This window comes from Ananas comosus, linkage group 22, assembly GCF_001540865.1.
Source record: "Ananas comosus cultivar F153 linkage group 22, ASM154086v1, whole genome shotgun sequence".
Lineage (NCBI taxonomy): Eukaryota > Viridiplantae > Streptophyta > Magnoliopsida > Poales > Bromeliaceae > Ananas > Ananas comosus.
This window is the reverse complement of record NC_033642.1, coordinates 4,105,768-4,121,974: the sequence shown is the minus strand read 5'-3', so window position 1 is coordinate 4,121,974 and position 16,207 is coordinate 4,105,768. Positions and strand designations below refer to the sequence as shown.

General features: G+C 38.8%; 1 protein-coding gene across 2 annotated transcripts in view; it reads left to right on the top strand.

Moving 5' to 3' along the window:
- Positions 1-16,207, top strand: part of LOC109727576 (SNARE-interacting protein KEULE-like) — a 110,946-nt gene that overhangs the window by 9,625 nt on the left and 85,114 nt on the right. For both annotated transcript variants that reach the window (XM_020257727.1, XM_020257726.1), the window contains exons 3-8: positions 10,050-10,131; positions 10,497-10,575; positions 13,731-13,781; positions 13,875-13,971; positions 14,160-14,192; positions 14,314-14,442. In XM_020257727.1, the coding sequence (XP_020113316.1) occupies positions 10,050-10,131; positions 10,497-10,575; positions 13,731-13,781; positions 13,875-13,971; positions 14,160-14,192; positions 14,314-14,442 (471 nt within the window). The remainder of the gene's footprint in view (positions 1-10,049; positions 10,132-10,496; positions 10,576-13,730; positions 13,782-13,874; positions 13,972-14,159; positions 14,193-14,313; positions 14,443-16,207) is intronic.

The following is a 16,207-nucleotide window of genomic DNA, read 5'->3' as shown; positions in this document are numbered from 1 at the left end:
AGAGAGATATTCTTTAACATTAATATTTTATAATATTAAGAATTTAAAAAAGAAAGAAAAAAAATAAAGAAAGAATTTTAAAAGTTAATCAAATTCTAAGTTTCTCAAATAACAGATTTTCGCAGAATTTGTTCAAATTTTATTTTTCTTAGAATTTTGATCAATATTTTTAAAAGAATAAAAAAGAAAAAAATTATGAGATGTAATTGCCTGTTCTATTTTTGATTGTTCTACTCATTGCTAATGCTTCTAATCAAGATCAGATATATAAATTTTAAAAAAATTATTAAAAAATAAAATTTTCTATAGATTTTATCTGTTTTAATTTTTGTTAAATAAAAAATAAAAATAATATAAATGTTCTAATTTGATAACGATATGGATCTTTTTTCATCATGTCGTTTTTTAATTTTATAAATAGATTTTTTTGAGTTGTTTGTATCTTAGTAATTATAGATCCATAATGCCAGCCTAAAAGAACATGAAGATTATGGTTGGCAGCATGGAACAGAATGGTTGATGGAAATAGATGTTCATTGGAAGGTGAATTACTATATGAGGTCGGAGATGGGCGCGATGTGGTACTCTGCTCTAAAAAACATATGCTGGAGGTTTTCTGAAGTATCAAAATGCCCTAAGTCTCTCAGGCAGAATAAGAATGCAATGAAAACTGAATTAAGAACTTCAAAAATATGCAAAAAAAAAGTAAGAGGACGATCGAGATAAACTAGTATAAAGCGAGCAGGGTGAATATCCCGACGCCTACTGACCGCATATGAAGGTTTAGGTGATGGATTTTAGATGCCTGATATTTAGAGCTGGCGATGGAAGCATCTGCACAAAAAGATGGCAGCAAATAAAGTTCCAACGACATAGCAGCACAAATTTGGGACGCTCTACAGTTGTGATGCTGGGTGGTCTGGGTTTGGCTATTGCATCTCATCTGGTTTAGCTCGAAGTGATTCTGCCTTAACCGGCGATGTGTCGATAGATTTTAAAGGACCACAAGGAAAAGTTGGAAGACAGTCGCAAATATTTATAGGATATTATGACCCAATGCATTTCTCTGACCCAGATGCTCACAGCAGCGGCATAGATAGTTGCTAAAAAAAGATTAAAAAGGCAAAATTGTCGAGCAAATAGCAAATTGTTTTTCACTTCAGTCATATTCCTTCCATATGCGCAAGTACTGCCATATTATAGATCAATGATTCGCTACCATACAAAAGGAGGGTCCAGGAGTTGAACCGCCCAACGCCGTATGAGATTTCTTGGCAAATATCTTGACACGGAGGTCAATGATATTCATGCATGGTAAAAGACCTTCAAACAACAATGGGAGATGTATGGTGTTTACTTGATGTGTGATAGTTAGACAGGACGACAAAAATGAGCATTATAAATTTTTTTATCTAGTAATGGCAGGGTTCCCAAATCAATCGATACGACGGTCGATTTTGAAGATGCTGATTATATATATGCATTACTGAACAAGTTTTAGGTGAGATTGGTGAGAAATAGTGGGACAAGTTGTATCAGACAATGTGCAAACTTCAAAAAAGCTGGCAAACTATTAATGCAAAGGCATCCGTATTATTTGGATCTCCTGTGCAGACATTGCATCAATCTAATGATGTCTGACTTCGGTGACATAAATCGAGTTAAAAAAACTGCTAGATACTGCACACAGTGTATCTAAGTATTTGTATAATCATCTTTGGGTTCATGCTTTAATGGTGAAGATTCACAGGACGAGAACTAGTACGTTCTGGTATCACACACGATTTGCCACAAATTTTATTGCTCTAAACCGTATCCTTCAAAATAAAATGGATTAAAGTCAATGTTTGCATCACATGATTGGCAACCATCTCGTTATGCCTCCACGGCTGATGGAAAAGTCGATTGAGCAAATAATTCTGTCTGCCAAGTTTGGGATTATGTGAAAGAGATTGTTGATATTGTGGAGCCTTTATATGTGGTTCTCCGTTTAGTGGATCAGGAAAAATACCTCAAATGGGACATTCTATTATAAACTGAGAATGGCTAAAGATAGATATTAAAAAATTAATTCGCCACGGTGTCAATCTTTTTTAAAAGTTATTGACAGACGTTGGGACGTTCAGATGAGCCGGGATCTACACCTAGCGGTAAGTTATAAATTATAACAAATCTATTTATTATTGATGTTCATTATAGCCTTGTATTATTAATGGAGTGATTCTTTCTTAATGATAGGTTATTATCTTAATCCGTCGTACCATCATCATTATATCTTGGATTTGATGATGAATTGTTGAGGCATTACGAAACGTGTATCAATAGATTGGGAGGATCCAACACATTGGCTCTTGCCATAAGTGAGGTATAATATTTTTTTCATGTATTTATTAAATTTGCTATGGTTAATATGCTGATTTCTGATTATTATATCTATCATATAAAGGAAAAAATATTTCGTGAATCCTCTAAAACTTTTGGTGAAGCGGGTATAATTAACGGAAGACACAATACCGATCCCAGTAAGTAACTCCATAATTTGACAGTTTACAGCTGATGATAAATCTTATTTGATTTTTTTTAACTTTTAATTGTACAACTGAATGGTGGCTACAATATAGTGGATCAAAAAGCATTTAAAAAAAATTGCCGTGCGTGTCTATCTCAAACACAACTCTATGGATGTGAACGCAACTGGAGCACGTTCGCACTCATACATACCAAAGTGCGTAACCGATTACGTACGCTCAATAGAGAAGCTAGTTTATGTCCACTATAATAGAGGCTCCGTTTAAGATGCATGCATGAGGGGTATGATAAGGAAAAAGAATTAAAATTATGATCGCTTGGATGCAAGTTTTATCAATGATGAATCAGACCCCATACTTGATTGGGCTACAAGATAGAGACATCAAGAGACCTATTACTCGATTGAGCCTGGATTCCACCACGACCATTCAGAATAATTGCTAATAGAAGCAGGAATTAGTGATGCTGGAAGATGGGCCGACGAGATAGATAGAAGCTCTCAGGTATGTGCAAGAACAACGCGGCTTTGACAAATAATCCCAAAATCCTGCACATGACTCTGATGCAGAATTCGAACGTCTTATGCAAGACCTGATGATTTGGTCGTTCACGTCGTATCTCAGAGTCAATCTGGAAAGGAGAAAACATCTTATACGCAAAAAGGCCTTCAACGACAGTCCGAAGTGGTAAGAGTAAAAAAAGTATGACATTTGATGGATCCATTAGATGCAGCTGATGCACTCCCACAAGATGATGATAGTGATATCATCGACACCAACAGATTCTGGATTACCACATTCTAAAAAGATGAATGTCAGTGATGATGATGATATCACTAATAGCAGTGAGGATGGTGGCGACTTCATTCCACCAAACGACAACAGGAGAGTGGAGGTGGTGGTGGCCTTATATTTACTGAAGAGTAAAATTTCACACATGTCACTCAAGATGGCTGATCATGGTCTCGACCACGTCAAACATCCGGAGTGGTATATAACCGTCGAAAAGATAAGAGGTCCTCAACAAGGATTATGGGAGATAAGAGAAGGTTTGGAGGCAATATCAACTAGACCTACGAAGGGATGATACTTTGCAAAACCAGTTTGATAGTACTTCAATATCATCGCATCCCTCATATCGACATGGTCTATATGGAGAGATATTTGATTATGCTTCATCAATTTATGCACTCAGAGTGAATCCAATCCATCCCTGGACATAGTGAAAGCTCATATCAGCCGCTTTGTCTCGAGCGGCACGCAGGTGCGTGCCGCGAGACAGAGGGGGGGTCCGAGACCCCCCCGTACCGTGCCCCCTTCTTGGGGGCACGGTACGGCACGGCCGGCACTTGAATCCTTGACCGGAAGCATATAGGGCAAGGTTTAAAGTGTCGTGGCACAGAGGTGTGCCGCTCTTTCTCTGGCACGATACGGCACGGGCACGCGTCCGTGCCGACACGTGGTACGAATGCGTGCCAATGGATACGCATGACCTCCTACTGGCACGCTTTGGCACGTATTTATTTAAGTTTTTTTGGTTCCAATAAGCTTTTATAATGTTATTTTGAAAGATTTAGACAAATAATTATTAATATTTGCAATGTATAGCTTACTATACTCATCAATTAACATGCATGTAAGCATTTTGTATATAAAGTACAACTATACCTGATGTAGAATAGAAATTAAAATTCTTTTGTTTTTATTTTTTTTTTATTTGAAAAGTACAACTATACTTGCTGTAACATTTGAAAATTTTTTTGTTTTTATTTTTTTTAGAATTTAAAAAATTATAACATATAAAATGACAGAAAATTTTATCTTTTCTAAAAACGTTTCAAAATCTATATATTGATTCGATTAGGAAGTATATAATAACTAGAACAACCAAAATAGTACCGCAATTACATCCATATATTTTTTTTATTCTTTTAAAAAATATCTGATCAAAATTTGTTTAGGAGATCGATTTTTGTTCCCCTGATTCATCGAAAACTTCGCGGTGCGACAAATTTTGACAAAATAATTTGCGAAGAAAAAATAGATGTCTGTGGTGGAAGTGGAGGGCTCGGGCTCCCCCGTGGTATGATCGGATTTGTCAACTAAAAATTTGCTTTTATATTGATAAATAAGAAGTTAAATTATAAATTTTTAATTTAACAAAAGAAAAAAGAAAAAGCCAAAAGGCAAAAAAAAAAGGCATTAGCACAATGTCAAAAAAATAAAAGAAAAATTGAAAAAAGGCAATATAGATGGCCGGGCGAAGGCTCTGTATCCAAGAGAACAAAAAAAAAAAAGGAGAAAAAACCAAAAAAAAAAACCAAAAAACCAAAAAAAAAAAGAAAAAGAAAAAAATAGGGCGGCACGCGGCACAGTGCCGCGGCACCCGGGGGGGGTCCGAGACCCCCCCTGTACCGTGCCCCCTTTTTGGGGGCACGGTACGGCACGCCCCGTGCCGTACGGCACGGGGCGGCACCTTCATCCTTGCCACGAACTGTCCCGGAACTCACCGACTCATGTTACGAGTCACCCGCTGCCACTAAACACAATTATTCGTGTGACTTGGCAGCAAACACACCTCACATCGAAACTATTATTGTCAGATAATCGTTCCGATCTGGGTTCCCAGAAGTGTCAACTTCGACACCGGAACCCACCATCGCTCACCCGTTGTTTCCTCACCCTCGAAATGACGCGAGTGACTAGCCAACAAGGCTCAGCGACTACACAATTTACTGTGATGCACCATCGGAAGAATTCCAAACCGAAATCGCGTTCTGTCGGCGGATTTCGCCGAAAACGCACCGGAAATCAACATCCGATTTCCGAAAAGGTCTGGGCCCTTGGACAACCAGTCCAAAGGTCATCCGCCGCCTGCACACGTTGCCAACAGCAACCGCGAACTATAAATTTGCATAAAAACCCCTGCGACTACATAAAATCACATCATTTTATGTGATTTTCGGGGTTTTACGGCCCGATAGCGCAAACCAAGGACCTTCTAGCCTGGCCGAGACACCCGCCGGCAGGTCTCGACGTGTCGGAGGCCGTGCTCACACTTCGGAGCACGGTCGGCTGCTGTGGCGAGCGTGGGAGCGACGCGAAGTTCAGCACAATAGTGCGCACAGTGCCTAAATCGCGCTTAGCACGCAAACCGAGACTTCGCTAACCCCAAAGGAGGTGAGCACGATGTTTGGCACGGATCAGGGATCATCGTGCTCACTTTCGGGAGTGTCGGGGTGTCCTAGGATTGCCGGAAAAGCGATCGGAACCCTAAACAGTGCACAAAAATAGTAAATGGCCTTACCGGAGCAAGGTAGGGCACAGGACGGCCGGCGGCGGTCAGACGGTGGGTGCGTCGGCAGGGAGAGGTCGCAACCGGTCATAAGGGGCCCGGGCACGCATTGGCCGGCGGCGGGAGGCGATCGGTGGCTCGGTGGAGCAGCACGCGCCCGTCCAGCTTGGCTCGGGTTCGAGGAGCAACGACGGCCGGGCGGCGGCCGGGGGAGCGCCGGGGCCGACGAGTAATCGAGGGAGGCCTACGGTGGGCCACGCGGCTGCGCGGAGGCCAAGATGGCTCTGCCTCGGCCCACTTTGGGTCTGGGCGGCCGCAGGGAGCACGAGCGGCGGCCCGCGGGGACAATGGGGGCGGCGCAAGGACGGTTGCTGGAGACCCAGGAGGGCAGCGCGGCCGATCTAGGGTAGCAACGGCACGCGAGCCTTGAGCTTAGCTGAGTTTGGTCTGGGCTGACCGCGGGTGGCTGCGAATCTCCAAGGCGGCGCCGGGGGCGCACGGGGACGGTGGGGGCATCGGCGGCGCATGGGGACGGTGGGGACCGGCGGGAACGGCACCGGACGTCCGTCTCGGCCAGGGGGGTGGAGGCCCGATGCGTGTGGTTGACTTCGGGTGGCTCATGGCAGAGAGGAGGGAAGCTTAGGTGGAGAGATCGGTGGAGGGGAGGTATTGCCGGTTTTCCGGCAGCCGGGGGCGCTTGCCGACGGCCGGGGTACGCGCACGGCTAGGGTAGGGACGAGTTGGTTACGGCGAGGGTTAGCTAGGTGGACTAGGGTGGACTAGGAACCCTAACACCTAAATATATACATAAGGTGTATATTTGTAGAAAGGCCCTCTAAAGCTGAATATTTTCAGCCTAGTCCCTGCCAGCGCGTGTATCGTGCGTATACGCACCTCGACGTTCGAAATCACGCAAAATGGTACAAAAAATATTGGGCTTTTCGCGAATTTTTCGTTTTGCCAATTTCGATCCCTCAGCGAACATTTCGCGATTCCCGGAGATCCGTCCGTTGGATTTCCGATCGGATCGCGCCAACGTGTTTAGCACGACTAGGGCATCGAATCTACAATTTTGTTTCGTCCGATTTGGTCGCTGATTTGCGACGAAACCCATCCTCTTTGCAATCCACGTATATATATATATGGTTATAGTGTCCGGCTACTATATTTTTATGAGTATTGGCTCCCTTATACTCATAAGTTTTCGGCCCTTAGATTTATTTCATTGATCATTTTCACCTGTTAGATTATACTATTCAACCAACTACTCACTCAACCCTAGGGGACCACTATCATTCTAAGTAGGGAACATCGTCATCCTAACCACACATCCCATCAATCAACAGTTAAAAATTTATGAGTACAAGAGGGTCTATACTCATAAGAGTATAGTAGCCCCAGCCTATATATATATATATATATATATATATATATATATATATATAAAGGCTAAATTACATAAACCCCTCCTCGTCAAAACCCGATTTTTCACTTTCCCCCCCTATCTTTTAAAAACCTACACTTTGCCCCCTTATAAAATGAAAAATGTTCACAGGGGGGTACGGTGTGTAAAATGACCATTTTGCCCCTCACCATTTTCGTCTCCTCCCTCATCTTCCTCAACAGCAGCCTCGATCGGCCGCGGTTTACGCCTCAATCGGCTATGGTTTCTCTCTATTTTCTTCTCCACCTGCTCCTTCTCCTCTTGCATCCTCGCCGCCCCTCGATTTTGGCGACAGTAGGGTGGAAATCGAGGTGGGGGTGGATGGAGAGGTAGGTAAGGGCAACGAGGTCGAGGGCGAAGGCGAGGCGGCGGAGGACGACGAAGGGGATGTGGGCGAGGGCGAGGTAGTGGAAGAGGGCGAGGCGGCGAGGCGGCGAGAGCGATCGTACTCATAAGAATATAGTAGCAGTTAAAAATCAACAGTTAAAAATTTATAAGTATAAAGGGGTCTATACTCATATGAGTATAGTAGCCCCAGCCCTCTCTCTCTCTCTATATATATAGAGTCCGGCTACTATACTCTTATGAGTACGATCACCCTCGTACTCATAAGTTGTTTTCGATGATAGAGCTTCCGAATCGACGATCCACACCGTTAAATATTATTTAGAGCATTTAAACGTTTAGAAATCAAAACATTATTTACCTTATGATCAAATGGTTAAAAAATTGACAATTTTAACGGCCGGTATGGAATATTTCCGAGTTTAACGGTGTAAAAGAATCGAAATTGGTTGAATTTTTGATAGAAAATTCTATTCACTATATAGATAAAGATCAATAACTCCGATCATACATTGAAGGATCCGATCATCCATTTTTTAGGACGCCGTTCGATTTTGACCGTTCATTTTATATATNCTCATCTTCCTCAACAGCAGCCTCGATCGGCCGCGGTTTACGCCTCAATCGGCTATGGTTTCTCTCTATTTTCTTCTCCACCTGCTCCTTCTCCTCTTGCATCCTCGCCGCCCCTCGATTTTGGCGACAGTAGGGTGGAAATCGAGGTGGGGGTGGATGGAGAGGTGGGTAACGACAACGGGGGCGAAGGCGAGGCTGCGGAGGAGGGCGAAGGGGTGTTTGTGGGCGCGGACGGGGATGTGGGCGAGGGCGAGGCAGTGGAAGAGGGCGAGGCGGCGAGGTGGCGAAGCAACAGGAAAAAGGGCGGAGGGGTATTTTTGGTATAAAAAAATATTTTATAACGGAACCCTAATGGATCACTAACGGTAGGGGGCAAAGTGCACATTTTTCATTTTACAAGGAGGCAAAGTGTAGGTTTTTAAATGACAGGGGGGGAAAGTGAAAAATCGCGTTTTGACAGGGGGGTTTTCTGTAATTTAGCCATATATAAATTTAAATTTCAAAATTCAAAATCCGAATTTCCTTTATTATCAAATCCCGGATATTACAGTTTCGTCATGTCACTATGAATTTTGTTTACTCTCAACTCCCAATTGCTAATGCATTGATCAATTTTAATAATTCATCAATCTTATTAGACAAATAATTACAATGTAAAGAAAGTTTAAAACATGTTAATTAGAGAAAGAAAAAATTCAGAGGGCCAAATTTCGACTTGGCCTATAGTTAAGGGTTCTTCATACATAAACTTTTTTTTGGTGAGAAAACAATCATCCCAATCTAATGGATACTGGCATGGCTCAACCCTACCTATTCATTCAGATATGAGAGATAGTATAACCCCTTTAAATTGTGGTAAGAATGTCACCTATAACTGTGCATCTCTAAATCACACCTCATAATTTAGAGAAAAATAGGAGACTTGAATCCTTCATTTCTGCAGAAAGCAACTCTCTTCTTTCTTTAGTTTCTTTTGGTAGAATACATGTTTCCTAAACAAACATGATTGCTTCATTTTCTTAGTTCTGTTCAACTACAGGGCTATTATCAAACTACTATAATAATAGAACGATAGATTGGTGACATTATAGTAATATGTTATCGACTTAGAAAATAATTATGGCAAACAATGGAAATATCTAGTACTCTGAAGGCATTTTGTTTTTGACAATACACATCAATTATATGTAGCATTTTCACATTCCTAGATTTACCGGCTTTAAGTTATCTTCAGGTATCTTGATATCTCATGTCACAACATCTTTAAACTGCTAGACTACTAGTAGCAAAGATTTAAGTGCTATGGCACAGGGCGTGCTAAGAACTTTTTGGCATCGTACGGTACGGTAGTGTGCGTGTAGTGTCATGCTGATACGTGCTTATCACAAAAATTTCTATGCACTGACACACTATGACATGAGATATTTATTTTTCTTTGGCACCAATATATTCTAACTACTAATTATGCTTCTTTATCAAATCTTTTGCACTTTATTGAGATCAAAGTAAAAAGGATGTTGAGCCATGCCACTATCATAAGGATCGTATTGTGCCGATATCTTGTCGGCACGGTACAACATGGTGGGAATGGCCCGTATCGATGGGCACTTAAAACTTTGGCTAGTAGTGAGTTTTTATATTGAGTAATTTCAATATTTGATGAGATATCTACCATATGTGGTATTTGAATTCCCTTTAGGAATGGTACATTTTTGCATGAGAGCCTCCTGGTCATAATTAGATCTCCAACAAATTAATCTGTTTAAGCTCCTAATATTGTAATGTGCAGCAATTCTGGGAAATTCTGATAGTAATAAATTTAAAGGAAATGTTTTTATCATTCTCAATTTCCTGTATGCAGGTGCTTATCATGGATAAATTTACTGTCAAAGTTATGTCTTACTCTTGCAAGATGTCAGATATTACTGATGAGGGAATTTCATGTAAGCTGAAAACTCCTTATGCTCAGAATTTCCTTTTTCTTGCTTTTCTTTTCCGACGAAGGCTGGCTCTACTTTTACATTTCGTCTTTGACTATTTTGATTGCTTATATTCCTACCAGGAATAGGCTTAGATTATTTTTATAAATATGCAAGTTCGATGCTGTGTCCTGTGTGTGGCCACTTCAACTTCATTTCTTATTCGCAGTATGACTTTCCTGCTCGTCCTTAATAAGAAAACCTCCGAGTGGCACTTGGACATCATGATTTTTCTATAGACTCCCTATATTTTGGTCAACAATATTTTGGTTTCTCTAAGCAAGCACTCTCATAGTTCTACTGATCCAAGTTCCAACTTTTTCTTGCAGTGGTGGAAGACCTTTACAAACGAAGACAACCATTACCTTCAATGGATGCGATCTACTTTCTCCAACCATTGAAAGAAAAGTAAAGCTTCGGCACTGATGTTTTACAGTCTACTTTTCATCGTCATCTATGAAGCACGGATACTTCAAATTTCATGCCGTACCCGTATCGGATACGTATCGGATACCGATACGCGCCCGATACACGCCCGATACGTGTCCGATACGGGAATGAAGTATTCGGCATTTTTAAAAAATAAAAAAATATCGGATACGGCTCGGATACGTGAGGGATACGGCGGGATACGGGAGGGACACGGCCAGGTTCTTTTTTGGTCTAAAATGATCGAAACTTAAAATTTTTTTAAAAGCTCACGTCCAAACCTATTGGAAAGAAAGAAAAGAGTGAGAAAAATATCAATCTTTGTTCAATTTGTCATTTCCTCTATCTTTTTGCTCTTGAATGGTAGAAGGCGCTTCCTCTCGTTCTATCTTCACACAGTATTTACTCTCTTTCATCTAATTTGTCAATCTAGCATTAAGCAAACAAAAGCTATAGAGAATATGATTTTTTTTTCCTTCTCTATTAAATTGTTAGCATTTTTTTTTATTACTAATTTAATTATAGAACTAACAAAACAGACATATATATTGAATGGCTAATTATCTAATTTGTGTGACTACGTATCTATTGTTGTCATTTGATCAAGTTGGATGATAGTTGGTTTGATATTTTTTATATTATTATTTCATATGATTGATTATCTTTTTTTATGAACACATGTAGAACAATTATACAAGTTAATACATATTAAAATATATTCCTTAATATAGTCCAAATATCCTGATTGTTCTCAATGTATCATTATATATAATCAATATATATTTAAATATAATTAAAATAATATTTTATTCCAGTATATCCCGCGTATCGTATCTTAGAAATTTTAGGAATTGCCGTATCACCGTATCCGTATCGTGTCGTATCCGTATCCCCGTATCCGTATCTGTGTAACATAGATCGTCATAGAAATATGCCATGTTTCTTGAATTATATGATATTCATCTATTAAGGCGTCTTCTTACTCATTTAACACGTAATACTTAACTATGATAAAAGCACAACCTGGCAGGATAAAGGAGGTATGAACCCTGACTCTTGAAGGTTTTTGCCATAATTGATAACCTATTAGTTCACTTTTATAAATTCTGTGTTCTAGTATGATTTTGGAATGGATTAGATTGAACAATTAAAATGCCCAATGGGAGGCCTGCTATGCCAAAAGTGAGAAAAACCCCATCTCTTTTATATATACAATCCTATAAATTTGAATTGTCCACACACGCGCGTGTGTGCACGTACACATATCTTCTGTTACAACCATAAGTTGACTGTTAAAAGTTTGACTGTTATCTGTTTGAAGGACCATTGTACCCTTTTTAAATATATCCCAATGAAATATATTGAGTGGGAATTGAAAAAAAAAGAAGAAGAAGTATTGGAGTCTAAGGTTCTAATATAACATTTGGGAAAATAAGGAAATAAGAGAAGAAACGATAGTAAAAAAATATTTACATGTACATACACGAAGAGATGATGATTATTTGATAGAAGACACTCAAGATTGATATTAATGTCAATCAAATATTAAGGAGTTAGCCATATGCAAAATTATTCTTCCTAGGTATATATGCATTTTTGCCTAATTCTTCTAATTATGGGTTTTGACCATGGTTAGTTAATTCGCAAATTATTCGTGAATTTTTGAATAACCGAATTAAACGCCTGTATCCGTATTTTTTCGAAAAATTTGAAAAAATACGTGTTTTTTTCGTCAAAACTAGTTATCCGCGAATCATTCGCGATACCCGAATGATTCACCCAAAAAAACGGGTAGCGTCGTCGTCGCTCTCGTCGCCGAAGTGTAGTCGTCGTCCTCCTCCTTCGCCGCTCTCGTCGCAGAACTCGAGAGTGTTTGGATCCCGGTAAAACCCCTCCGAAAAAAAAATTTCGGTTGATCCCATGTTTTATTGTTCGTAAAATTTTGTTTGGAAAAGCTATTTTATAAATTTTGGAGAAAATTTGGAGAAAAAATTGAGTCGCCGACTCGCCGTCCGCAGAAACGAAAAGGTGGAAATGGCGCGGCATTTGGGAGGCTTTGTTCGCGCGCGGTCCACGAGGCCACTTGGCCTCGTGGACTGCATGAGAGGGAGGTCCACGGTGGACCTCCCTCTCATTATATATATATATATATATAGAGTCCGGCTACTATACTATTGATAGTACCAAGCCCTTGATACTATTGAGTTTTCTACCGTTAGATCTACCCCTTGATATTCACCGTTTAGATTATACTATTAAACCAACCACCCACTCAACCCTAGGGGACCACTATCAATTTAACCGGGGACCACTATCATTCTAACCGGACATCTATTTATCCAACGGCCGAAAACTCAATAGTACCAGGGGCTTGGTACTATTGATAGTATAGTAGCATAATTATATATATATATATATATATATATATATATATATATATTATATATAGTATTTTATTTTTATATAGAAATATTATTATATAATATTTTATTTATAAGCATAATATAGTTTGTTATTTTTTTTAGTTAATTAGTTTAATTTTGTAGTTCTTTATTTTTATATTCTTAAAAAATATGAGTATTTATGCTAATAATATAAATCTTGAGAGAAAAAAACTTAATTTAATAGCCGAATTTTTAATCCCGAATTTTTAATTGGTGAACGTATAATATCTGTATAAATCACGTATCCGAATAATTACTGAATCTGTTTTTTAACCGTATTTTTCAACGAATTTAAAAATTCGAAGACGAATTTTATCCGAATTATACCCGTACCGAATTTTTGCCGAATCCGAATTAACTAACTATGGTTTTGACATTGAAGTTCTAGTTCTTGGATTTTGTTCAATGGCATAAACGGATTGAACCTTCTTATGTTGTATGGTACTGATATTGTCATGCTTTTTTTTTATTCTCATGGTATTAGTTCATAATTTTTAACTTGTCTCCCCTTCTTTTCTCTTCAAGAAAGAGATAATAGGAAAATCGCTCAATTACAATACAGATACTATTTGGTGCAATATGCATTTACATCTATAACATATTTCTATTTTTGCAGTAATGAACTATGTAAAAGAGTTTAGTAGATTTCGAATTACCTTATATCTGATGCATAGTTTCGGTAATCTGCAGTGTCATAATGTTCCTATCTGACATGTCTGGAAGAGTTCCTTTGTACAGAAAGTACGCCCCTAAGTTATATTTAATTGCTAAACTTAATCTGGAAACTTTATGTTAACCTGTAAATTTTTGCGTGATCTTATACTTCTATTTCAGGGCATATGTCTTCTTCAGTTCTCCAATACCTAAAGAGCTGGTTGCATACATAAAGAATGATACTAGTGTTTTACCCCGCATAGGTGCACTAAGTGAGGTTAATTTCTCATTATATAATTTACTTTGTATCAGGTGATTAGGATAGCTACTAGTGTTTTGACTTCATATCTGTTTGTTATTTAAAGGAGATAGAAACAACAACGATTCGTGACTGCTTTTTCTTTTTATTTTGAGAAAATCATGGCTACTTTTCCTGATAACTTGCATTATTGTGAAACAACGCAGATGAACTTGGAGTACTTTGCTATAGACAGTCAGGTTCATGTTACCAACTTCTACCTTGTATTAGTTTTCTATTTGTTTCTCTATCAACTGTTTCTAAATTTCAAGAATGCAACTCTGCGATAGTACATTAAAATTCTTCGCAACAAATGCGCAGGCTTTTGTTACTGATCATGAGATGGCCTTAGAGGAATTATTTGGAGAGAATGCTGAAAATTCTCGTAAGTACAATGAGTGCTTAAGCACGATGGCTTGTCGCATTGCCACTGTCTTTGCTTCTTTGAGGGTATGTCCATTATCGAATTCATTCAGACTATGTTTGTCTTTTTGGATCTTAAATTTATACGTTTAGTAGTTGGATGGTATGACTTTCACATTGGCTCGCTATGGATTACCTGGTGCTTTGGGTAAAACATATTGGTTTAATATTTTAGATATTTGGATAGCGACACTCATATACAATCATGGTCATTAGGGTCTGTTTGTATTTTGGAACAACTTAGGGATATAGGAGGTCTGTAATCTTTTATTCAAGTTTCATTTAAGTTCCTGATGTTAGAATTGTTGCAATTAGGTCATAAACTTTTAACTATGTTTCAATCCAGTCCCTACTAATTATTGCAATTCAGTTCTTAATGTCTTCTAATTATCACAATTGAGTCCTCGTCATCATTATCTTTGTAAAACTGGATGAAACTTACCACCTTAGCAACAACGCAACATAGATAAATTTGAACACTAATTTCTTACAAATTTGACATTGGACCTTTTTTTGCTGTTGATTTTGGGAACTATTTGATGCATGAGTAATAGATTGTCAAAATAGATAAGTTTCCTATACAAAATCTCTTTTAATATTGTAAATCATATTTTCCTGCAATCCTGCTTAGATTTTAATTTTAACACATTGGTTATCAAATTTTAGATGCGGTGTGTTAGAGTATATTACTTGTTTATATTTTATGTACTATGATGTATTATTTATTTTTAGTGAGTCACATGATCGTTGTATGACTATCCTTGTACTTGCTTATAACTGTTAAGGAATACCCTAGCGGGGTGTTCTTTTCGCCTTGCTTTTATGGTATCAAAACCAACTCTCTCTAGGGTATAGAACACATATCGTTAGGAACCTCTTAATCTCAACGGTACTATCATACGCACCCATTATCTTGAACCTTTTAATCTATCGTACGCATGGATTTAAGTTTTGTGGTACGGGGTGGTGCCAGAAACTTGCCGGCACAGTGCGTGCCGGGCCATGGGCCACAGAAAAAACATGTGTGCCAACACATAATGGCGTGAAATATTTATTTCTTTAGCAACAAATTATTCTAACGGTTTATTATGTATCATTATCAAATCTTTTAAACTTTATTGAGAATACTTACTAATTTGAAGAATAGAGGGTTTTGAGCTGTGCCATCGGTACTGTGGCTATATCGTGCCGATATCTTATTGGCACGATACGGTATGGTAGGTACGACCCATACCGATGGGCACTTAAATCCTTGCCAACAAGATACGAGCACGATATGGCCCCCGTGCTGATGGCGCGACTTAAAATGCTTTTTTCTTTGAAATTTGTGAGTAGTTATGTTAATAAAGTGTAAAAGATTTGATAAGAATATATAATAAGCAATTAGAATATATTAGTGCCAAAGAAAATAAATATGCCATTGTGTTTTGCTACACAAGTACTTTTTGTGACCGGCACCCATCGGTTCAGCACGGCATGCACTATGCCATACCGTGCCAACAAGTTTTCGACACAACCCTGTGCCACGACACTTAAATCCTTGTGTTCATCCACCCTTTTCAAATCATGTTTGTCGCTTAAAGAAGGCTATCTATAGGCTCAAACAAGCACCGTGAACACAGTTTCAATATATTACTTCAATTCTTTTAGAACTTGACTTTTTTTTGTAGTATTGTTGATCCTGCCAGGTTTATTAGAAGATCGTCCCAGCGTGTCCTTGTTTTTTCTTCTCAATGTTAATGATATTATTGTCGCACGGAGTTCTTCGACTTTGGTAAATTTCTTAATCTCT